The sequence below is a fragment of the Euphorbia lathyris genome, chromosome 8 (assembly GCF_963576675.1).
Source record: "Euphorbia lathyris chromosome 8, ddEupLath1.1, whole genome shotgun sequence".
Taxonomy (NCBI): domain Eukaryota; kingdom Viridiplantae; phylum Streptophyta; class Magnoliopsida; order Malpighiales; family Euphorbiaceae; genus Euphorbia; species Euphorbia lathyris.
Genome location: NC_088917.1, coordinates 57,177,363 through 57,203,895, shown reverse-complemented (window position 1 = coordinate 57,203,895; position 26,533 = coordinate 57,177,363). Strand labels below are relative to the sequence as shown.

General features: G+C 37.3%; 1 protein-coding gene and 1 non-coding gene across 2 annotated transcripts; both read right to left on the bottom strand.

Moving 5' to 3' along the window:
• Positions 1–1,190: 1,190 nt before the first annotated feature.
• On the bottom strand, positions 1,191–1,297 carry LOC136204957 (small nucleolar RNA R71). Its single transcript, XR_010675767.1, has one exon. It is a non-coding gene; the product is annotated as a small nucleolar RNA R71 (small nucleolar RNA).
• A 20,081-nt stretch (positions 1,298–21,378) lies between these two features.
• LOC136203956 (uncharacterized) lies at positions 21,379–23,645 on the bottom strand. The gene is made up of 3 exons (XM_065995163.1): positions 23,378–23,645; positions 21,943–23,171; positions 21,379–21,721 (listed from the first exon to the last, which is right to left on the bottom strand). Exons 1-2 carry the CDS (start codon positions 23,643–23,645, stop codon positions 22,522–22,524), a joined length of 918 nt encoding a protein of 305 aa, XP_065851235.1. The 3' UTR covers positions 21,379–21,721; positions 21,943–22,521.
• Between the last annotated feature and the right edge of the window lie 2,888 nt (positions 23,646–26,533).

Below are 26,533 nucleotides of genomic sequence, written 5' to 3'. Positions count from 1 at the left end.
GTGAGTTCTGGTGTTTTCATTAAAACGTAGTTAAATTCAATATCTTTACAAGGAAACTTTGTTGAACACTTAGGCAAATTCATTCATTGAGAATTAATTTGGTTAAGGTAGCAATCTAACCCGGCCGTAGGAGGATTGTCTGCGATTCAAAGCCCTTTAATTGAAGGAGTTTACGTTATTAGACTTTTATAATTTATACAAAGTTTAAAGTTGTTTTCTTTGCGTAATGCAAACGAATACAATTAATCTCTTATTTTAAACACTAAACGTTTCAGTTTTGTAATTCATTTTCAAAACAGAATTGATTTCTAACATTCTAACCTAATTCTTATTCTGTCAATTTCAAAACCAATTTCAAATAGCAATTATCTATTTTTATAAACCTTAAGTCGTATTTAAACTACACATTAATAAGTTTTTGTTAAAAAACGTTCCCTGTGGGATCAATATCTTTTTATTACTACAAACGAAACCGTGCACTTGCGGAAATCGCTCAACAAGTTTTTGGCGCCGTTGCCGGGGAACGCCAATTTTTTTAACAAAAATTTAGATTTTTCGTGTTTTATTTCGAATCTAGGCTTATACATACTTATTTTAACTTTTATAATTTATTAATTTTAATTTACTAACATATTTATTTTTCAATTCTGTTTTGAAGGTAGTTTCGGTTCGTGCAAAATTTCAAGTTCATGCGCAGTTCTCGAAGTTCAGGCATTGCACCAAACCCGTTAGTTCCAGAAATTGAGAAGACACTTAAAAAGAAAAGGAAAGACAAGAAAAACAAAAACAAACAAAATTCTGAGCCAGAAAATATGGCAAATCCACCAACACTTATGGAATACGCTAGGTCAGGGGTGGCTGGTGTAACCAATAGTATCATTAGACCCATAATCACGGCAAACCAATTTGAAATTAAGCCGGCTTTGCTTAATATGTTGCAAAATAACGTGACATTTTATGGGTTACCTAACGAAAATCCTAACACCCATTTGACAAATTTCCTTGAAATTTGTGACACTTTTAAAATACCAGATGTGACTACCGAAGCAATCAAACTTCGACTCTTTCCTTTCACTTTGAAGGATAGAGACAAAGAATGGTTAACTTCTATGCCAGGCGCAACATTTGCGACTTGGGAACAATTAGCCCAAGCGTTTTTATCAAAATATTTTCCTTTAGCAAAAACCGCAAGAGTCATAAAAGAGTTAACATCTTTTTCTCAAAATGATAATGAAACTCTTTATGAGGCTTGGGAACGTTTTAAAGAACTTCAACGTTTATGCCCACACCACCAATTGCCCGACGCACTTTTAATGCAAACATTTTATAATGGATTGAATCCTACAACTAGAGGTTCATTAGATGCTATGTCAGGAGGGTTATTTATGAAGAAGACATCCGCCCAAGCAAGAGAACTTTTGGAGGAAATGACAATCAACAGCAGTATGTGGCCCGCTGAATGTGGACACATACCGATGGCGAAACCATCATCCTCAACCACATCATCCGTTAAAGGTATAGTGAATCTTGATCCAGTCACGATGTTACAAGCCCAATTTTCTGCCTTATCGCACAAAATTGATAGGTTTATGGCACCGTGCGATACCAATGGTAATCCAATCCAAACAGATGTGGATTATGAAGGTATGAGCGAGATTGAACAGGTAAATTTTGTCCAAGGGCAAAACCAAACTAATAATTCTTATTCTAGTACTTATAATTCTGGATGGAGGAATCATCCTAACTTTAATAGGAAAGATAATAATAATAATGCAAATTCTAATCAAAATCGTACCAATAATTATCAAAATCAATCAAGAGATACGATTAGCACTTTATCTTCTAAAATCGACAAATTCATAGATGCTATCGGTGAAAAAATAAGTAATCACGACGATGGTTTTAAACGGATCGAGAATAAATTCGATCAGCTTATTAAAAACCACTCATCTAGCATCCATAATTTGGAGGTTCAAATTGGACAAATTGCTAAATCAATTCCATCCCGAAAAGAGGGAAGTCTTTCTAGCCATACGGAAGAAAATCCGAAAGAGCAAGTAAAGGCTATCACTCTTTGTTCAGGGAAAAATTACTTAGGTCCGGAAATGCCCGGAGATTCTACATTACCAGGAACTGATTTACCAACGAAATCCAAAGAAGATACATTAAATGCAAAAAGTTCACCTATTGACTCAAATACAAAAACATTTGTACCCAAACCACCTTTTCCACACAAAGTCCGAAATAAAGACTATGACAAACAACTTTTAACATTTTTGGATAAACTTAAAAATTTGCATATTAATTTGACGTTTATGGATGCGATTACGCAAATTCCTAACTATGGTAAGTTCTTAAAAGATTTGATTTCAAAGAAGATCAGTTGGGAAGGAATTTCATCCATTTCGCTAACTAATGACTGTAGTTCAATAGTGTCAAGCAATTTGCCCACTAAACTCCAAGATCCCGGATGTTTTACCATCCCGTGTAAATTGGGAGATATTGAATTTCCAAGTTGTCTTTGTGATTTAGGAGCAAGTATAAACTTGATGTCGTTGTCTATTTTTAATAAGTTAAGTTTAGAAGAAGATATCAAGCATACCAATATGGTTTTGCAATTAACGGATCAAACCACTAAGAGACCATATGGTATAATTGAGGATGTTTTAGTCAAAGTTATAAATTTATTTTTCCTACCGATTTTGTTATATTAGACTTTGCATACGACGTTAATTGTCCACTAATTTTTGGTAGACCGTTTATGAACACGGGACGTGCATTAGTCGATGTGTCTAAAGGGAAAGTAGTTTTAAGAATAGGTGAAGATAAGATCGAGTTTAATATGAACAAAGCGATGAAGTATCCTATGGAGGAATTCGCTTGTATGAAACTTGACTTAGTAGAAGAATGTGTTAATGACATGGTTCAAAGTGAAGAAATAATAGAACCTATAATAGGAGAAGAATTAGAAGATAAGGACCCAGAGCCTTTGATTCGAAAAGATGGACCAGTTCCGCCTTCAATTGTAGTACCTCCTAAATTAGAACTTAAAGAGTTACCAAACCATTTGAGGTACGCTTTCTTAGGCGAAGGCGATTCTCTACCTATAATTATCTCTAACAAGTTAACTAAAGTTCAAGAAGAAAAATTGAAAGAAGTTGTTAGAAATAGGATAGGAAGTATGAGATGGCAAATCTCAGACTTAAAAGGAATTAATCCTAGTATTGTAATGCACAGAATTCATTTAGAAGAAGATAAGACACCTAAAGCGGATAGGCAAAGACGCTTAAATCCGAACATGAAAGAAGTAGTAAAAAATGAAATTACTAAACTTTTAGACAATGGAATCATTTATCCTATTTCGGATAGTGAATGGGTTAGTCCAATCCATTGTGTACCTAAAAAAGGAGGCATAACTGTAGTAAGGAATGATGAAGGTGAATTAATACCTACGCGAACCACCACCGGTTGGAGGGTTTGTATAGATTATAGGAACCTAAACAAAGCAACCAGGAAAGATCATTTTCCTCTACCTTGCATTGATCAAATGATCGAAAGGATAACCGGTCATGCTTTTTATTGTTTTCTTGATGGTTATTCCAGATTCTTTCAAATTTATATTTACCCGGATGACCAAGATAAAACAATCTTCACATGTCCTTATGGAATCTTTGCATATAGGAGAATGCACTTTGGTCTATGTAATGCACCAGCAACATTTCAACGTTGTATGACTGCAATTTTTAACGATTTCATTGAAGATATCATGGAAGTTTTCATGGATGATTTTTCAGTTTATGGAGATTCTTTTGATGCATGTTTAGAAAATTTAGATAAAGTGTTATCTAGATGTGAAGAAACGAATTTAGTTTAAATTGGGAAAAATGTCATTTCATGGTTGACGAGGGAATTGTTTTAGGTCATAAGATATCTGAAAAAGGATTAGAAGTGGATAGAGCAAAAACTTCAGTGATAGAAAAATTACCCCCTCCAACTACTGTTAAGGGAGTACGGTCATTTTTAGGACATGCAGGTTTTTACAGAAGATTTATTAAAAACTTTTCTGTAATTTCCAAACCACTTACTAATTTGCTCATGAAGGATTCAACCTTTGATTTTAATGAAGATTGTGTTAAAGCTTTTGAAATATTGAAAACAGCTTTAGTCAGTGCACCTATAATTACTAAACCCGATTGGGATTTACCTTTTGAAATTATGTGCGATGCAAGTGACTTAGCCGTAGGATGTGTTTTAGGTCAAAAGAAGGATAAGAAGCTTCATGTTATTTATTATGCAAGTCACACATTATCCGGTGCACAGTTAAATTACACCACAACTGAAAAAGAAATGCTAGCGGTAGTTTTTGCATGTGATAAGTTTAGGTCGTACCTGTTAGGATCCAAAGTGATTATTTATACCGATCATGCAGCTTTAAGATAGCTATTTGCTAAGAAAGATGCAAAACCGCGTCTTATTAGATGGGTCCTATTATTACAAGAATTTGACATAGAAATTAAAGACAAAAAGGGAGTAGAAAATCTTGTCGCCGATCATCTATCGAGACTTGAAGATGAAAACGGTCCTATCGGTGAAACTGTTGGTATACGAGATGATTTCCCCGATGAATATCTCTATCAAATAAAAAGTGTCATGTCACCATTGTTGGTCCCTTGTAAGGTTGCAAGTATAGTTCCAAGGGGGGGTTAGGAACTATTTAAACTTTTTTTTCAATTAGGGCAGACTTCTTTTTCTAAGGAAAAAGGTTTTAACAGCGGCGCGGGGTAAACAACAAGATACTGGCTTAGTCAACTGGTGACTAGGTCAGTTTCTTAGCTTGAGTCAGGAGATAGCACTTATAGTCTATTCCTGAGCTCAGACGTTTAACGCGCACAACTCAACTTGACCTCTTTACTTGGTCAGTTTTTGGTTGTTTTAAGCAAGCAATATAAATAAGGAGTTAAAGGTAAGAAATACTTTACTCAGCAGATTTATCCAGGTTCGGCTTCTTCTAAGCCTACGTCCTGTCCCCGGAACGCGTTCCGAGATTTCGAATCCTCTACTGAGCTCTTTAAAGGTAGAGCCTCAAACCTTTTACAATCTTAGCAACTGAGTATAACAAGAGTACCTTCCTTTATACCTCTACTCAATCCTAATCTCACGCTGAGTACTATAACCGAGTACTCAACCTCTCCTTTCTATCTTCTAGAAATGATAAGTGTTTTATCCTATACAAAGATTTGCTAAGACACTTTAGACGATTGAAATAATCACTCTAGACTTTTACACAGATATAAGAATTGTAGTGTAAGATTTGCTTTGCTTCTTCGCTTGCAGAACTTGTGTAGAAATTTGGTCAGCGTAATGGCTTGATCAAGTTCTGTATTGAGTGAAGCTTCTGATGGCACTATTTATAGAGACGTCTGGGCATCAGTCATTTTGAATTTTGAAATAACCATTGGAGGGAAACGACTACCTGTCGTTGTCATCCTGACTTGCTCAGAGCTCTCGGCCAATCAGAATCGTGTATCTTCTGTCCTCGGTCAGCTCAGCAGACTGTCTCTCCTTTTATGGTAAAGTCAACTGGACAACATACTGTGTCGTCTGAACTTTACCCAAAGTAGAAATACTTTGTCTGGAAGTTTTTGTTAGCCAGCTGCTGTCTTGTACGCTTTGTCGATACTACTCAGCAGCTTCATCTTGAAGTTATTCCCGAAGGTCTTCTAGATCCTTCTCTTGCTGAGTTGCGTTTTGTCCAAAATGGCAACGTTGTGACAAACGTGGGCCGAGTTGTACTGAGTTGTTTGACATGGGCTTTAACACTTGTATTGGGCTTGGGCCTTTTAATTCTTGTGTCTTATAAACAGTTTTAACTCAACATTGAACAAACACATTAGTATAATAAATCAAAGCATTTAAACTTAGTGTGTTTAGAATATATATTTCAATTATACTTAAACAATTTTGTCAAATCAAAATTATGTGGAAAGGTGTTTCAACAAGCTCCCCCATTTTGATGTTGGCAAAACTATTCAGCGAAGAACTCAGTATTGAGCTCCCCCATGATAGTTGACCTATTTCAACTTTAGCAAACTCCCCCGTAAGGGTTGAGCTACTGACTTAGTTTTACTTTAAACATTTAAAGGTTTAATTCGAGTAAGTCTAAGGTCAGTTTTTCAGATATAGGTCAGCTTATTAAACATATTCTATTTACTCAGTATTAAGCGGAAGGTATAATCATATAGAGTGCGCTGAGTAATTTGTTGTTCAATGAGTTCTTAACAGACAATGTTTTATAAGCACATAAGTCAATGTCAAACATGTTATCAGCATTTGATTCAGTCAATAAGATTTATAAGTATAAAACATAGCTGATTTAATTGAAGATACGTAATGACTCAGTACACAGTAACATATATTAACATATATCATAACTCAGAAATAAGAATCAAAGATGCAGATATGATATATTGATAGAAGTCAGTGGTTACACAACAAAACTTATAGATAAGGCATATAGATTACACCTGACTTAGTCTATACTGAGCTAGCCTATCTATTTCTTTTTCTTATGTTGAGACTGACTTCGCTCATGCTGAGCTCTAGCTGCTTGTTCTTTCTCCCCCGTTTTGTCAGCATCAGGAGGAGGAAGTCTGAAAGCATCAGTTAAGACAGCTCGAGTCAGTTCTTTAGACAGCTCCTTAAGTTTGTCAGCGCTTTCATTGACGCCGTTAAAAATTGCAACTCCATCAGTTGATACCTCTGCGGGTATGTTGAGGTCAGCAGCACTGAGCATATTGACGCTAAACGCTTGAGCTTTGCCTTGCCAGATGAGAGCTTCAGTAAGACCAGCAAAGATTTGGTGAAAGGTCTTTAAAAGGGCTGTGTCGTAATACTGACGTTGAATATTGTTATGACGAATATGGTTGAAGGTTTGTTGCATGATAGACTGCATCTCATTATGTTTCATTGCGTCAGTATCCATCTCTTGCTTATTCAGATTAAGCAAGCGAATAGCCTCACCAATTTGCTCTACTGAGCACTGATTGTAAGAAACCATTTGCTCGTTGGTCTTGATTTGCTCAGTGTGAAGCTGAGCAAAGAGCATCTTGACTTCAGATGAAGTGGCATGGTCGGGGTTCACAGCTGACAAGTTCTGGATTTGTTGTTGTAAGGAGGTCAAGTACTGCACGGTTGTCAGCTGGATCTCAGCCAGTTTGGCGATTGAATCCTGCTTAGCTTGCTGTGCTTGGAAGGTAATGATTACATTCAGCAAGTCCTTGAGTCCCTTAACCTCGTTGAGAAGTTGAGTGACCTGGGAAAGCTGAGTATTCTCAAAAGTTGAAGACCCAACAGCAGGAGGAGTGGACTGTTGAAGGCCTCTGATCAATGCTTGCACTGAGTCAATGATCTTTTTGCCGGACTCAGTGGCATTCAAATAGCTTTGAGAGCCTTCAGGGACATCAGTGTGACCGGAAGGAAAAGGAGTGAAAGGAGTGACCTGGTTAGTGACTGGAATAGTTGTACCAATCTGCACTTGAGTTTCTGGGATAGTTGATTGATCGACAGGGATGGTAATATGAGAAGTAGTAATACGGACACTGTCTGTGCTGACAGGGGTGGAAGTGGTTGGAGTCAGCACCATGCTTGAAGAAATAGCATGCACAGTAATCGGCTCAACCTGACTGGTTGAGGTGGCGGAAGCATTTTGGTCGGCATGTTCCTGTTGAGAAGAAACAGAGGCTTGCTTTTCTAAGGACGCTGAAGCAGTAGAGGGTTGTTGGCGTTTGAAAAATGTCAGCTTGACTGTAGAGGGGTCCTTAGTTGTCTTTGAGATGACAAAGTCAGGAAGAGTTGGTGGTGGCACAAAATCTTCACTGACAGGCTTCTCACTGGCCTTAACCAACTTTCTTCTTCTACGAGGTGGAGTGACATTTTGAGTAGGATCTCCTGAGTGAGAAGGAGAAGATTCGTGTTGCTCATCAGCAGGTTGGTCAGCCTGTTCTTGGACTGGATCAACATTGTGTTGATCAAGTTCTTGCTCATCTCCAGCAGCAAACCCAGCATTGGCCTGCTCAGTCTCATGTTCACTGGCTGTCTCCTCAGAGTCCTCAGCGTCATCCTGACCGCTGGCCTCTTCTTCTTCTTCGGTACTGTCACCATTAAGTTCTTCCTCAACTTGTGAGATGAAATGATCATCCAGTTGTACCTCATGTTCTTTGGACTCAGCTACACTACCTTGACATTGGGTGAAGTGAGAGTCACCCGGTACAATAAAGTCAGTAGGTATGGCGTTGAGGGGAGTCAGTGTAGAAGGTTTCTGCTTCTTCTGAGGATGCTCAGTAGTTTCCTCAGTTCCAGGCTCACCTTGCCTGCTTCGTTTCTCAGCTGACTTACCAGCTGACTTCTGCCTTTTTGCTGGAGACTCAACATTTTTGGAAGGAGTCTCAGCAGTTTTTCTTTTGCGGGAAGCTGGGGCCTTAGTCCTTCGCCCTTTCTTTGGCTCAGCAGTTCCCTCAGCTTGTCCAGCAGCAGCAGCAACAACTTTACCTTTCTTCAAAGGTTGTCCGAATTTTAGAGCTCTCAGCGAGGCCGCTGTGATCTCAGATCCTCGAGTCTTGTCCTCACATTCGAGATCAACTTTATGGTCGATGAGGATTCTTGTAATGATTGATCCTAGCCTCAGCGTACCAGTGCTGCGTAGGAAGCCAGCGATGAGAAATACTGGCATATTGATTGGAGTGTACGTCAGCATATGCCATATAAAGCATTGCTCGAAGTTTGTTGCTGATGTGGTGCAGTTGATCGTTGGGTAGATGAAGTAGGTCAGCAAGTAATGAGCCATCTTCTGGTGCTGACCCATAGAGGAAGCTGAGACTTCTCCTGAGTGACCCTCAGGTTTGCAAAAGTTGTGTGCATACCCAGTGCCATCCTGATCTCCAGATCTTTTCAGCCTTGCTCCCTCAGTTTTCAACTTGAGCAGATTTCCTAAGTAGAGAGGGTTGATGAAGATGGTTTTCTTCTTCACCACTGTGCACAGGTAGTCAGTGTTGTCATTTGCAACTCAGAGGTTGTGGTAAAATTCCCTTACCAGGTCAGGGTAGGTGTCATCCCTAACCGAAAATAGCTCCGTCCAGCCGTTTTGTGAAATCCATTCGCAGAAAGGTTGTTCGTTTTGTACGAAGTTTTCTGATACCCATCTTGAGGGCTCAACTTTCCATTCGCGGACGTTCTCAAAGACCTTGGAGCAGGTCCTGACTTTTACAGGCTTTCCCTGACCAGAGGTTTGGCCAGCTTGTCCTTTGTTCGGCGAGGTTACTTTGGTAGGTTCCGGCACAGAGGTTTGCCTGAAAGTGTCATCGGAGCTGGGCTTAGAGTGGCCAACACCGGAGATGTTGTAGGAAACCTTAGTCATTGTTGAGGATGGGAAAGCTTAGAGGGATTTTTAGAGAGAAAGAGTTTCTTTGCCTTAGAGTTCGATAAGCGTAAAGAATAAAAAATGGGGAATTACCCATTATTTATAGAGGTAAGGTGTGGTGTGGATCTAATCGAATCCATGTGTCATTTTTTTTTGCCTTGGGATTGTGAACCGACAAAGATCCTGACATTTATGACACATGCGGCGTATACGTCATCCTAAGGCTATACACGTGCTATTGCATTTATTCTAACGGATCTAACACTCAGCGTTTAGAATACTAATCGTTTGATATTCTGAGTGGTCAGTATTGCATTAATGGGATGATTTCTAAGTTTAAGTTTATACTAACTTACTCAGTGTGCAAGTTTACTCAGTATTTGATGTTCAATCAATTTCTATGAGTTACTCAGCAAAACCAATCATTCAGCATAATAATTCACTCAGCATACATATTCATTTAGTACAGGAATTTACTGAAGAGGATTAAACATACCGATAGCTTCTCTCAGTATGCTGAACTGCTCACGAGCCAGTGGCTTCGTGAAGATATCCGCAAGCTGTTCGTCCGTTGGGACAAAGGTCAGCTTGATCTCACCTTTGAGTACATGGTCTCTAATGAAGTGATGTCTGATGCTGACATGCTTCATTCTGCTGTGTTGAATTGGGTTCTTTGAAAGATCAATTGCACTTTTGTTGTCACATTTGACTTCAATTGTCTTCGTTTGAACACCATAGTCTTCAAGCTGTTGCTTAATCCATAGGACTTGAGCAACACAATGACCAGCAGCAATGTACTCAGCTTCAGTGGTAGACAATGCTACTGACGCCTGCTTTTTGCTGAACCATGATACCAGATAGCTTCCTAAGAAGTGACATCCTCCAGAGGTGCTTTTATGTTCCAGCTTATCCCGTCCATAGTCAGCGTCAGTGTATCCAATAAGTGTAAAATCATGAGTATTGGGATACCATAAACCTGCGTTCACTGAGCTTTGCAAATATCTAAGGATTCTTTTTACAGCAATGTAATGAGATTCCTTAGGGTTAGATTGATATCTAGCATAGTAGCATACTGAAAACTGAATGTCCGATCTACTAACTGTTAAGTAAAGTAGAGAGCCTATCATACCTCGATATAATTTGCTGTCTACTGACTTACCATTCTCGTCAGCGCAGAGGACAGTGTCAGTGCCCATAGGAGTGGATATTGGCTTGCAATTTTCCAAGTCATATTTCTTTAATATCTCCTTGGCATATTTGGCTTGACTGATGAAGATGCCATTCTTTCCTTGTTTAATTTGAAGACCGAGGAAGAAATTGAGTTCTCCCATCATGGACATTTCAAACTCAGTCTGCATTTGTTTGCTAAACTCCTTGCACATTGATTCGTTAGTTGCACCAAATATTATATCATCAACATAAATTTGGGCCAGCAGGGTATCTTTACCCTTTCTCTTAATGAATAAGGTTGTATCAGCTTTGCCCCTGACGTAATTTCTAGTCAGCAGGAAACTGGTCAGCCTCTCATACCAAGCACGTGGTGCTTGTTTGAGGCCGTACAGAGCCTTTTTGAGTTTATAAACATGGTTAGGGAACTTATGGTCCACAAAACCTGGAGGTTGATTAACATAAACCTCCTCGTTTATAACTCCATTAAGAAATGCACTTTTGACATCCATTTGGAATAATTTAAAGTTCATGTAAGATGCATATGCACATAGAATTCTAATTGCCTCTAGCCTTGCCACTGGGGCAAAGGTCTCACCGTAGTCAATACCTTCTTGCTGACTGTAGCCCTGAGCTACAAGCCTTGCTTTGTTCCTGACTACATTCCCTAGTTCATCCATCTTGTTCCTAAAGACCCATCTTGTTCCGATGGTCTTTTGACTCTTTGGATGAGGCACTAGCTCCCATACATCGTTTCTTCTGAATTGATCGAGCTCCTCTTTCATTGTGTTCATCCAGAATTCATCGTACTCAGCTTCAGCGAAATTCTTCGGTTCTTGAACTGAGACGAAGGCAACATTGCTGAGGTACTTCCTGAGTTGATTCCTTGTCATCAGGGTATTCCCAGCAGAATCAAGGCTTGCACTTTCTGAGTGCCCTCTTGGAATCCTTATCTCTTTAGGTAGATTCATATCTTGTGCTGTCTGTGTTTCAACAATCTCTGCAGAAGTAGATGGGTCAGTAAAAGTAATCTTAGGTTCACTCTTACTCTTGGTCAGCCTTTTCGTGAATGACTCAGTAGCTGGTTCTAGGTCAGCGGTGGTTACTGAGTGTGGATCATCTTCGGTCAGCGGCTGGTATCTACCTGCAGGGTTAGTTTCGTCGAACTCTACATGCACTGACTCTTCTAAAACTTGAGTTCGCTTATTAAAAACTCTGTATGCTTTGCTGTTTGTTGAGTAGCCCAAAAAGATAGCCTCATCAGCTTTTGAATCAAACTTTGCTAAGCTATCTTTGGTATTTAAAATAAAACATCTACAGCCAAAGGCACGAAAGTATCCAATATTGGGCTTTCGTCCTTTCCAAAGTTCATAGGGGGTTTTCTTTAATATAGGTCTAACTAGAGCCCTATTAAGAATATAGCATGCTGTGTTAACAGCCTCTCCCCAAAAATACTTTGGAAGCCTATGCTCATCCAGCATTGTCCTGGATATTTCAACCAGAGTTCTGTTCTTCCTTTCTACAACCCCATTTTGCTGAGGTGTTCTAGGAGCAGAAAAATTGTGGTCAATGCCGCTGGCTTCACAGAATTCAACAAATTTTTGGTTTTTGAATTCTCCACCATTATCGCTACGGATGTGAGCTAATTTTAGGTCTTTTTCATTTTCAATTTTTCTAACCAAATTTGAAAATGTCTCAAAGGTTTCATCCTTGCTGGTCAGCAAGATGACCCACGTATACCGAGAGAAGTCATCTACAATGACCAAGGAAAATCTTCTTCCACCCAGACTCAGCGGCTAGACTGGACCGAAGAGATCCAAGTGTAGTAACTCTAACAGACGTTTAGTTGAGACAATATTTTTGCTATGAAAAGATTGTTTGGTTTGTTTTCCAGCTTGGCAAGCGTGGCATAATTGATCTTTTTCAAATTTAAGTTCAGGTAGTCCCTCAACCAATTGCTTTCTTGCTAGTTTGGCCAGGAGGTCCATGCTTACATGACCAAGTCTCTTGTGCCATAGCCAGGAATTCTCTTCCTTTGATACTAAGCACACAGTTTTTGAAAACTTTTTCTCTAAGTCTAACATAAAGACATTATCTATTCGAGGGGCAGTTAATATTAACTCATTTGTTTTACCCTCGTATATTTTACATCCAGTAGCATCAAATATAACTTTTCTCCCATTGTCACATAGCTGAGCTACACTGAGTAAGTTATATTTGAGTCCGCTGACTAGGGAGACAGATTCAATAGTAGGATTACCTTCGATGGTTCCTGACCCTACTATCTTACCCTTCTTGTTGTCTCCAAAACTTACGCTCCCTCCTCGTTTACGCTCAAACGTGATGAACTGAGTTTCATCACCCGTCATATGCCTTGAGCATGCGCTGTCAATATACCACATCTTTGACTTCTCGGCACATCTCAGGCTTACCTGCATTGTAACTAGTTACTTTTAGGTACCCAATTCTTTTTGGGTCCTTGCTTGTTAGGTGAAACAGGTAAAGCATCATATTTCATTTTATGGCGACATACATGAACAATATGGCCATTCTTTCCACAGAAGTCACAACTGACCTTCTGTTTAGGATGTTTCACTGACTTGTCAGCACCCCAGTGCTGAGCGTGCCAGCACACCTTAGTGGTGTGTCCTAACTTCCCACAAAAGTCACATTGGACTTTTCGCTGGGGATTCCATCTCTGCTGAGTACCTTGGTACTGAGTTCTCAGAGGACTGTTTCTTTTATTTGGAACCTTTAGTTGGTTCTGGATAGTTGTGACGTCCTTTCTCAGTTTCTTTGAAACTGACTGGACTTCAGAGACAGACTCATGTATGATCTTCATGTTATCATGCAGAGTTGTATTGTCCTGAAGAAGGAATCTGAGGTCACTCAGTTTGACCTCTTCCACTTCGTCACAGCGCCTGCTGAGTGCTCTAACCTTTTTATTACACTTCTTGACAAGTGTGTAGAGATCACTCAGGGCATTAACCATATCGTTTCTGAGCTGGGGAAGAGAAATTACCTCATTTGATTGCTCCTCGTCATCTGATGCGACAGATAGGTCAGCATGCTCAGAGACGCATGGCTCAGCAAGTTCGTCAGCCATGAAGCATATCTTCGCTGACTCGGTGGCCTCAGTTTCTATGGATGAAGACTCATCACTGTCACTCCATGTAGCCACCATTGCCTTTTTGCCACTCTTCTTGTCTTTCCTCAGTGTGGGGCAGCTTGACTTAATATGGCCGGTTTGATGGCACTCAAAGCATGTAATGGGCTTTGAGCTGTTCTTTTTGTATTTGTTGTCGCTTGAGTCAGCTTTATACTTATCAAACTTTCTGTAAGGCTTCTTAGAGTATTTGTCATTTTTCCTGAATAGCCTTTTCATCTTCCTTGTGAACATAGCCATCTCCTCATCATCAGTTGAGCTCCCGTCAGTGGAGTCAGCTTTCATGACAAGGGATTTCTACTTCTTGTCTTCAGATTTTTCCTTCACCTCGAAGTTCTTCATAGATATCTCGTGGGTCAGCAATGAACCGATGAGTTCGTCATATTTGTAGGTGGTTAAATCCTGAGCTTCCTCAACTGCTGTCTTCTTTGCTTGCCAATCTTTAGGAAGACTCCTGAGTATCTTTTTGACTTGTTCTTCCTCAGTGAAGATTTTTCCAAGTCTCTTGAGCTCATTAATGATGTTGGTGAACCTTGCAATTTGTCTGAAATGCCCTGATCATTGTTCATCTCGAACAGCTCGTACAGTCTCATCTGCTGATTCACCTTGGACTCCTTTACTTTATTTGTTCCCTCGTAGGTGACTTCCAGCTTTTTCCAGATCTCTTGTGCCGACTCACAACCTGAGATTTTATTATATTCTGCAGCATCGAGCGCACAGTGAAGCATATTGATAGCCGAAGTATGGTTTTGGAGCTTCTTAAGATCATCCTCTGTCCATTTGGCCTCAGCTTTTACAACTTTTTGGCCAGCCACAACTTCGACAGGTACAAATGGGCCTTGGACTATAGACAGCCAGGCACTCATGTTTGTAGCCTGAATGAAATTTTTCATCCTATTCTTCTAGAAGGTATAGTTTGACCCGAAGAATAGGGGAGGCCTAGTAATGGACAGCCCCTCAGGCAATATCTGAGTTGTTTGGTTTCCAGGTAGAAACCGAGTGCTGTTTTCTCCCATGGTAGGGATCAGCTCAAGGTTGTTAGACCTTTTACAGTGAGTTTTTAAGCTCTGATACCACTTGTTGGTCCCTTGTAAGGTTGCAAGTATAGTTCCAAGGGGGGGGGGGGGGTTAGGAACTATTTAAACTTTTTTTTTTGCAATTAGGGCAGACTTCTTTTTCTAAGGAAAAAGGTTTTAATAGCGGCGCGGGGTAAACAGCAAGATACTGGCTTAGTCAACTGGTGACTAGGTCAGTTTCTTAGCTTGAGTCAGGAGATAACACTTATAGTCTATTCCTGAGCTCAGACGTTTAACGCGCACAACTCAACTTGACCTCTTTACTTGGTCAGTTTTTGGTTATTTTAAGCAAGCAATATAAATAAGGAGTTAAAGGTAAGAAATACTTTACTCAGCAGATTTATCCAGGTTCGGCTTTTTCTAAGCCTACGTCCTGTCCCCGGAACGCGTTCCGAGATTTCGAATCCTCTACTGAGCTCTTTAAAGGTAGAGCCTCAAACCTTTTACAATCTTAGCAACTGAGTATAACAAGAGTACCTTCCTCTATACCTCTACTCAATCATAATCTCATGTTGAGTACTATAACCGAGTACTCAACCTCTCCTTTCTATCTTCTAGAAATGATAAGTGTTTTGTCCTATACAAAGATTTGCTAAGACACTTTAGACGATTGAAATAATCACTCTAGACTTTTACACAGATATAAGAATTGTAGTGTAAGATTTGCTTTGCTTCTTCGCTTGCAGAACTTGTGTAGAAATTTAGTCAGCGTAATGGCTTGATCAAGTTCTGTATTGAGTGAAGCTTCTGATGGCACTATTTATAGAGACGTCTGGGCATCGGTCATTTCGAATTTCGAAATAACCGTTGGAGGGAAACGGCTACCTGTCGTTGTCATCCTGACTTGCTCAGAGCTCTCGGCCAATCAGAATCGTGTATCTTCTGTCCTCGGTCAGCTCAGCAGACTGTCTCTCCTTTTATGGTAAAGTCAACTGGACAGCATACTGTGTCGTCTGAACTTTACCCAAAGTAGAAATACTTTATCTGGAAGTTTTCATTAGCCAGCTGCTGTCTTGTACGCTTTGTCGATACTACTCAGCAGCTTCATCTTGAAGTTGTTCCCGAAGGTCTTCTAGATCCTTCTCTTGATGAGTTGCGTTTTGTCCAAAACGGCAACGTTGTGACAAACGCGGGCCGAGTTGTACTGAGTTGTTTGACATGGGCTTTAACACTTGTATTGGGCTTGGGCCTTTTAATTCTTGTGTCTTATAAACAGTTTTAACTCAACATTAAACAAACACATTAGTATAATAAATCAAAGCATTTAAACTTAGTGTGTTTAGAATATGTATTTCAATTATACTTAAACAATTTTGTCAAATCAAAATTATGTGGAAAGGTGTTTCAACAACCATGGTATGCGGATATAGCCAATTATCTCACAACTAACATTGTTCCAGAAGGGTTAAGTTTCCAACAAAGGAAAAAATTCTTTTCCGATATTAAAAAGTATTTTTGGGAAGATCCTTTCTTGTTCAAAACTTGTGGTTATGGTATAATTAGGAGATGCGTTAGTGAAAATGAATATGAGTCTATAATGTCAGAATGCCATTCGAGCTCTTATGGAGGGCATAACGGCGTTAGTAAAACAGTAGCTAGGATATTCGAATGTGGATTCTTTTGGCCTACGTTATTTAAAGACGTTCATTCATTTATTATTCGGTGTGACAAATGTCAAAGAACCGGAAATTTAGGAAGGAAAGATGAGATGCCTCTCACAAACATGTTAGAAGTTGAAGTCTTCGACGTGTGGGGGATCGATTTCATGGGTCCTTTTCCCCCTTCTTTTAGTAAAACTTATATTTTAGTAGCCGTAGATTATGTTTCAAAGTGGGTTGAAGCAATTACAACCCCAACAAACGATGCTAAGGTTGTCGTTAAGTTTCTTGATGACATATTCTGTAGATTTGGAGTCCCTAGAGTTATGATAAGTGATGGAGGTACCCATTTCATAAACCGAAGTTTTGAATCGCTTATGAGAAAATATGGAGTACACCACCGCGTATCTACGTCATACCATCCTCAATCGAATGGTCAAGCGGAGATATCAAATAGAGAACTCAAGTGGATATTAGAGAAAACAGTTTCGTCTTCGAGACGAGACGAGATTAGTCTTGTAAACTTAACAATGCGTTATGGGCATACCGTACTACATTTAAAACACCTATAGGAATGACACCGTACTGACTTGTGTATGGAAAAACTTGTCATTTACCAATAGAATTAGAGCATAAAGCTTATTGGGCTATTAAAGCACTTAATTATGATTTACGAGAAGCAGGTAAGAAACGTTTATTCGACTTAAACGAGTTGGATGAATTACGTCATTTATCTTACGAAAATGCAAAAATATATAAAGAGAAAGTGAAAAAAAGGCACGATGCCAAAATTAAAGTCAAAAGCTTTCATGTTGGAGATAAGGTGCTACTGTTTAATTCATGACTCAAGTTATTTCCATGTAAGCTTAAGTCTAGGTGGTCAGGACCATTTTTAGTTGTTAAAACTTTCAACTATGGATCCTTAGAACTTGAAGGACCTAATGGAGTTCGTTTTAAGGTTAACGGTAATAGATGCAAAATTTATTATGAAAACGCTCCAATTAAGGAAATTAAGTTTGTAACAAAATTTCATGAAGATTAATTCGTTAATTTTCATACATTTTATTGTTTAGTTTTTGTTTAAATTTAAGTTTAGCTTTTATTTTTAATTTAATTTTATTTTTTTTACACATTTCATTTTTATGATTTTCAGTTTTTAGATGAGTTTATATCAAGTTTAAAATGCATAAAAATATATTTAAGTCATGTTTTTAATCAGATTTTAGGTAAATAGTTCGAATTAGAAGAAATTCAGGAATCTCGGTTGAGATTTCAGGAATCTCAGTTGAGATTCAGCACTTTCAAAAATTGTCCAAGAAGGTAAGGATTTTCTGATCTTACCGAGATTCCCTATTCTCGGTCGAGATTCCCAAAAACACTTCTAGCAAAATGATTCGGGATAACTGTCTATTTTATTTCACAAGTTTTTGAGTTTTTCATTGTTTGGCTGGGTTGAGAGTTCCAAAGTTCAAGTTCGAGATTTGTTTGTTCTGGATTGTTTGTTGAAAGGTCTAAGGGTTGATAGCATTGGAATGCTATTTGACAATTTATAACGTGCTTCGAAGTCACACACTAGGCAAGTACCTCTAGGGAATTTTATTACCGGCTTAGTGATGGGTGCACGTGGGGAATTAGCAGATTTTGACATCACCTCCTACCATGGCTATGTCCCTCTTTTGGACATTGCGGCCCTTGACCGAGCCCACCTATTGATTAGTTTTCATCCTCCCGTTTTTGTTTCGTATGAATCACGTATTGCCCATCTTAGTGGTAATACTGGAGGAGGAGCCTCGAGTTCTCAATTTGTAGGTACCGAAGAAGGCGGTGCGACGGACGAGGCGGAGGTCGAAGCTCACGATGTTCCACATGCACAACCACATGAGGAGGATCCTATTGATTTAAGAAGGATTTGGAACTAAATCAATGCCCACAATAGACAAATGAATTTGAGAATTGATGATTTGGTTGAAAACAATAATGTGATGAATGACAATATCAACACCTTGAGGAGGGAGAACAAGTCCACCCGTCGTCGGATGCTATCATTTTCCATCGTCAAAATATTGAAACTTCACCATCTCCACAGGATTCACCATCACATGCTTAGGTTTTATCTTTTCTTTCTCATTTCTTTTGTTATGCTAAAGTTTGGTACATTTTCTATTTTACTTATGCTTGGTACAATGTTAATTTTCTTTTATGTTGAATATTTTCTTTTATGTTTATTGTTGGATGAATTTCTTTCATGATTTTTCTATTTTCTTTCGTATGCGTTATTTCGTCTAATTTTTCGTGTTTTATCAATTTTTGCACCAATGAGGACATGGTCCAAATTAAGTGTGGGAGGAGATATTACATATATCATTTTTGTTTAGTACGAATAAGTATAACGAATAAAGATACAATGACATCCATTTTTTTTAACATATACTAAAACTTTTAAGCAACATTTCTTTTATACAAATGCAACACATTTTCAAAACAATGACATTATTTTGATTTTATATATAATTTTACATTATTTGTTTTATGAAACCTTACATTATTTTTCTATGTTTAAAAATATATAATTGAACTTATGATTCTTTGTAGGTTATCATTATCGATAGAAAATAACATTTCTATACGGGCATATTTTTGAAATTTTTCACAAATCTCCGATACAATTTTAAGTAAAATTGTCTCGAATGAATGTATTTAAGTAAAATTCTTTATTCTTAATCTCTATTTTATATCATGCAATTCATGATACAATAAATCTTATTTTTTCAATTAGGTTTATAGGCATTAAATTGAACTAACAATTTTTAGCTCGGTTTGATTTTCGTCTTACATTAACACCAATTGAAGTTTTTAAGGAAACTTTAGCCATAATACATGTTGAATTTTAAGTCAATATAGGATGAATGTGCTATTTTTCTTTTTCCCAATTTACAATTTTAACAACTCGTGTTAATCAAATCAATTAGTCGTATTCTTAACTTTTGGCCACGATTGGGACCAACCTTATCACAATCGAGGTATGAAAGGGAAGAAAATTAAGTAAACGGTACTTTTGACCACGATTGCGACCACCCTTATCACAATCGAGGTATGGAAGGAGCGTTTAAAAATAAAAAATTAAGCGTGTTTAAAGTTTAACGTAACGATTGCGTCCACCCATGGCATGGTCGGTACCTCTTAAGAGAACACAAATAAAATGCATATAAAGTTACGATCAAGACCACCCTTATCTCGGGCGTAACTAAGCAAATAATTTAATTCAAATACTTATTCATTTAATGTATTTCATATAATAGTTTAGGTTTGGGAAAGGAAATTTTGTGCTTTGAAATGCCTTGAGACGAAAGACTCAATAACATGCGTGCTTACGTCGTCCCGAATACTTCAATTTAAAATTGAAAATACAAGACGAATGATATATTGCCTTTATACTAGTTAGTTCGATATCTTGCGCATAAATTTGTCATGCGAAGTTAATCTTTTCGGGTTAACTAATTTAAAACGTAATACAGAGATATATGTTTTATTTTCATAAAGAGATTAGTTAAAGGATAAATTCAGTGAAATTTTGCTCGGGACTAGCAAAAGATTAAGTGTGGAGATTTGTTAATCCCAAAATATACCTAAAATATCATCTATATTTATATCAGTTCTGTTACAAATTTGTGCTCTTTATATTTATTTAGAGTACTTTTACGTCCGAATATGTTTCTTTCATGCAATGTACCTAAATATTTGGTAAAATTCAAATAGGAGCGAAAATGGTCAGAAACGAAGGAAAAACCCTACGAAAAGAGTCAAAGACGACGAAAATCAAACGCACCGTTACGAATGATGGGAACGAAGTCTGATCCGGGAATAATTACCCATGTCGCGATCGAGATTCCCTATTCTCGGTCGTGACACGCGTCGCCCAGTCACTTCTCTCCTCCGTTCTGAAGACTGAAATCTACCCCCTAATCTCGGTAACTTCAGATTTTCAGGCAACACATCTTACACATGTTCGATTTCAAAGATACGCGTCCGTTCGAGTGGATAGAAACGTCTCTTCGCAGCAGACACATCCCCTAGACACGACTCTTCAACATCTATAAATAAAGAGTTGATTCAGAGTTGAATGATAATTGAGAGTTAAGATTTAGTACAGAATTTATGTAGAAATTCTGAGTCAAGCGATTCAGAGTTAGAAGTTCGATTTTGTAAAAACGATATGATGTACACACATTGTTTATCAAATAATTACATACGCAGTAGCATTTAGATTTAGATTAAGATCTATTTAAAGATTAGTTTACATTTTGGTAGTAGAAGAACCATCTCTATTCCGAAGATTCAACGAGAAGATTAAGTAGCGGATTCGACCCTAAAGCCTGACAAACTCTAACGAGGTTTGAGGAAAGGATTGACGACCCGGAACTCTCATATCGTTTTGAATTCTTCCATGCTTTTTATTCTCTATAAACTTGTATCAAATTCACACTTCATCTAATAAAGTTCATGCAATTCAATATATTTTTATGTAGCACTTCTGTAAATGATCCAAAGTGAGTTCTGGTGTTTTCATTAAAACGTAGTTAAATTTAATATCTTTACAAGGAAACTTTGTTGAACACTTAGGCAAATTCATTCCTTGAGAATTAATTTGGTTAAGGTAGCAATCTAACCCGACCATAGGAGGATTGTCTGCGGTTCAAAGCCCTTTAATTGAAGGAGTTTATGTTATTACACTTTTATAATTTATACAAAGTTTAAAGTTGTTTTTTTTGCTTAATGCAAACGAATACAATTAATCTCTTATTTTAAACACTAAACGTTTCTGTTTTGTAATTCATTTTCAAAACAGAATTGATTTCTAACATTCTACATATTCTAACCTAATTCTTATTCTATCAATTTCAAAACCAATTTTAAATAACAATTATCTATCTTTATAAACCTTAAGTCGTATTTAAACTACACATAATAATAAGTTTTTGTTGAAAAACGTTCCCTGTGGGATCGATATCCTTTTATTACTACAAGCGAAACCGTGCACTTGTGAAAATCGCTCAACATAAACCCTGCACCATTTCTCTTTTTCATAAGTCAGCAATTGTGGCACGATGTTTTCTCCTAGCTTTCTTAACTCTTCTAACCAATCCTTAAATTCAGCCTCAAATGTTGATTTAGCAACACGCCAGAAAACATTTCTCCTTTCAACACCCTTCCATTTCTTAGCCCAATTGACAAGAATATGCCTTGCACACTCTCTATGCTCCGCTGTTGGCATTATTTCTTTTATAGCTGGAATCAGACCCTACAGATTGACCAATTAATTTTAAAAGCATTCCAACCAAACCAATGCATCATTCCAACCAAACCAATAAAGCACACCAACAAACATAAAGCATTAAAGCATATCTAGGACCAAGCAATTAAAGCACACCAACCAACATAAAGCATTAAAGCATATCTAGGACCAAGCAATTAAAGCATTATAACTTAATTGACATAAAGAATTAAAGCAATAAAACTTACTTTTTGCATGTCCGGTATCATTGTGTGTCCTGCACCTTCATCCATATCCAAATATGCTCTAACCGAATTCAAAAACTAGCTCTATATATGTTTTGTTTCATGCTCAACAACTGCCAAGCAATTGGATACATCTAGTTGTTTCCATCCATACCAACAACAACAAGTAATTGACCCTTACATACACCTTTAAGAAACATCCATCAAACCCAATACGTTTCACACATCCCCTTTTGAAACCTTCCTTTAATGCATTGAAGCATACATAAAAACCTCTAAAAACCAATCTTTCAAGATCTAGTTTCTTATCAACTAGTACAACAACTGTGCTTCTTGAATTAGAATGCAACAACTCATCCTTGTAATCATATAGCCTCGCATACTCTACCCTAAAATCACCCATTGCTTCCTTCAGTACTTTCAGTTTGGCCCTCCTACAAGTGTGTTTCCCAATATGAACTTTCAGTTTGGTCTTAACCAAATCATGTATCTTCTTGGTCTTGATATTTGGCTGATCTATAATTCTGTCCTTAAAATACCTAGCAATAAAAGAAGTATTATAGTGCTTGTTCCTGTTTGTCTTCACACACTTGTGAATTGGGTAATATGTCTTGACAAGAAAATTCTGGCTCTTCTTATCCAGACTACCCAGAAGATGCCATGGACACTTCTCATTGCATTTAATCTGACCCTATGGTGATCATTTTTAGCAAACACCAAATCTACACCCCTCTTCACAACATACTTAGCTACTGCCTCTCGAAATTCGTACACAAACTTGACGATCATACCCAACTCCCACAACGGTTCTTCACAAGCTGGATCATAGTGCACTTTCCTATAAGCCCTTTTTACCCGTTTGTGGGTTTCATGATCCTCTCCACCGTCATCAGAAGCAAAGCTATCTACATTTGAGCTGGCAATGTACTCTTCATCTCCACCGAGCAAACCATCATATTTGTTCCCCTCTCTTAAATAACATTCTAACTTTTTGTCTGTCCCAACTTCTCCTAAATCAAGAACATTATTATCTACTAGTTTGTTGCTCCTAGATCGCTCTCGTCTATAGCTTTTAACACTTTGTCTAACTTCTTGATCCTCTTCATCTTGTTCACTCCCATTGTCATCATCAATTTCAGCTTCATACAACTCATCATCTGTTGTCTCTGAATCTGTGTCACTATCAGATGATGCATCTTCTACAATGCCTTCTACAGGGATAGGATATGGCTCTAATGATCTTCTCTATCCACAGCTTCTTCATTAACAGCCTTTCCCCTTTCTTCGGAAGTAGAACATGAAGCTACAACCACTTCTAGAGTCCTCTTTACCACTATATTAGCTACAATTTCCACCTCGGCCCTAGTTTCCAACTCAGCAGACTTGACAAAATCTGCTGGCAAAGCATCCACGTACACATCCATCTAGTCATGCTTACCTTTTCCACTCATCATATCCAAGACACTTAAATCATTTGTTAATTCCACATACTTACTTGGATCTTTGTTAATAGCATAATAAACAGGCCCACAATTTGTATATCCTAAATAAACAACATACCAAAGTATGTCTAACCTACTTAACTTATCAAGATCAATAGGTGATATGCAATGGACTTCACCACCAATATACTGCCAAACTCCCCCAACCCCAACCACAAACTTTCCTCCATAGTTAATATTGAGATTGACGAAATCATCTCCCATCTATCAATCAAACATGCACAAAAAAAAGAATCTCTTCAACAAATTGTATTGACAATAAAGAAAACATCACAAGAATGACCATACAAAATAGCTGTAATAGCCCACTTGCAACATAGTAACTTAAAATCCATCCAACCTTTGCCCATACTTAAACTAAAATCACAAGTTTACCCATATAAACTTTGAACAACACACCAGTACAACAATATAGCACTAAACAACATCACTTAAAAAAGCATAAAAAATACCTTGTATGAATCGTTCGCATCCGTCTGAGAATGAGTAGGAACAGAGACTTGCAATTTCTGCTTAATCAACCGCGATTTCCTCAGCTATCAACCCATCCTTGTTCTGCAATATTCAACAATATCTTTAATGGAATTTGCAGAATTAGGAAGCTTTTGGAGTCGAAATCACTTTTGGGTAGATATAAGAACTTCCAAACTTAGGGCTTCCTTGTATCATTCAACTGGCACAATGACCATGATGATTCAAACTCAAAAGTCGAGGGGTTTAACTCCTTTAGTTTGGTTTTAGTCGGTTGATATTTTGTCTTCCATTTTTTTAAACTAATTATCCTACATGGCGCTTGACTTTTCAACGGATCTACGTGTCTTTGACAGGTGGCAGTGCGTGTTCTTCATGCGAAATTCTTTCTCGAATCCGTAGACTGGAGGGGTAAGTAATTCGGAATAACCATGTTGGGGGTTATTTATTAAAAGTGAAAATACGGGGGTCAGTTGCAGTATTGGGCCAACTTGGAGGGGGGGGGGGGGGGGCTGGGAGAGTATTAAGCCTATATTTAATATGATTCGTAATACATAATAATTCAACTTTATATTTTTTTTATTGAGTTGATTTTTTCTCTCTCTTATATTTTCAGAGTTACATGTTTTATCTTAACATTTTTTATGAATTTCTTTTAATTTAATTGAACTCATTTATTTTTAGTAATAACAATAATAATAATAAGTAAACATCAAAGTCATAGTTAAAATTTAATAAATCAGCATATGAATATCAAAATACAGACCGATATATGATAATATAATCAAAATACAGCAATATATATATATAAAAAATTACAGCCAAATCAATCAACCATTGATGAATCTTATTCTATTGTTTTTATTTAATTTTTGTTCCTTAGTTTTCTATTTTTTTATTTGTCAAAGGAATTTTGATAGATTAAATCATATCGTATGTAATTCATACATATGATTTGAATTATTTTATAATATATTTAAAATAGCTTTATTTAAGATTCATACTTTAAATCTTTTCATATATATGACATATGAGCGATAAAAGTTAAATTTTAAATTCAATAAATATGGTTAAGCATAAGTTATATATATAAACTCCAATTAAAACTAACCTCAAATCCTAAATTTTTGAAACGGAATTGCCGAACATCTAGCTTTTATTAATAATTAAAGCAAACAAATGGCAAACACATGTTATTATGATAGTACGAATTTATTAGACGGAGTAGGTTCATATTACGTTTCTTCCCTACACATAATCGAAAAAACAAACTTGAACCTCTTCATAGACAGTCGTTATCCTAACGTCATATAAACAGAGTCAAAACAAAAAAGAAAAGGTATCTAGTCATGCTTACAGATTGATTGGTGGCGACTCGAGTTACACCATGAACGAGCTTCCCATAAAAGGTTCGATTCGAACCGAGGGAAAATAGCAAATAGAGCCCTCGAGCATGCCTCGCACCTCACGGGCCCAACACGATGCATTGTATGATATGACTAGTATAAGGTTGTAAAGACTTGCATGTAATATGTTTCCTATTTTGAATAGGTAATTGATCTCACAAGTTGTAAGTACACAGATATCTAGATAGTTATATGGATGTTTATGAATGTGTTCATAGGCATTGAAGATCTAGTATGAGATCCTAGATGGATAAAGAATCATGAATGCCACCGGTTAATCTCATAGTGTTTAGGTATACTAATCCTTAGACTTAAATAATCATCATTTAAATCTTGAACAAGAAATTTACTTTCATCACGACGCTCTATAAATAGGGTTTGCTCCTGGGAATGATAGGGTATTACATGAAGTCGGTGCAAGTTAGTTGAATGATAGATTAAGCATTCATCGCTCTCAGATTAAGAGAGAGTTATCTATAGCCTCTTGTGGGATACTTGCTCTAAATCCTTATAAGGTGATGGATGCCATATGGAAATTGGAAATCTCATGATCTATTTAGTTTTGAGAAATCCAACATGAACAAGTAAACAAATGTCTCATATATGTGATTTGGCATATTCCATGGTCACGAGTCATTTGAATATAACTGATGAAGGATCGAATTATACTGTAACTAAATCTGATTACTATAATCGGACCCTCGGCATTGTTATTTAACTTGACTTTATTGGTATTTTCAATCCATGTAATACATTGAGTAGTATTTGGATGTTTAGTAGTAACCGGGATGCCTTAACTTGTGTAATGATTCCACTTCCATCACTGAAGATGTCTATTTAGACTAGGATGAGAAATACAGGCAGTAGGGTTTTGATCCTATCTTAGTAACATTTTTCGATATCCCTGATATAATCCAGGTGCATCTAATGCTCCTATTTTACCCAGTGTTTAATGTAGAATTCATTAATAATATTTTGTCAAAAAAAAACATTTCCTTAATGAGCATTTTAATGGCATTTTGAAACATTAATTCATTAATCTCAAATTTCAAATCTTTATTTTTGCATGGATTCAATCCTTGCTCCTACTAATCTTATTAGACTTAGACTTTGTCTTCACTTCCTTCTGAAACATGTATACCTTTTAAGTCTTCATCTAACGAGACTTACAAACATTATCTCTATTATGCTCCCACATTTTTTCTAGAAATGAGG

What these genes read in the sequence shown, in the direction of transcription:
- LOC136203956 (XM_065995163.1), bottom strand. Translation starts at nt 23,645, where the DNA reads ATGGGAGATGATTTCGTCAATCTCAATATTAACTATGGAGGAAAGTTT. An exon ending in GGATATGATGAGTGGAAAAG is followed by an intron (nt 23,172 to 23,377) that starts GTAAGCATGACT and finishes GAAGATCATTAG; the next exon opens with AGCCATATCCTATCCCTGTA.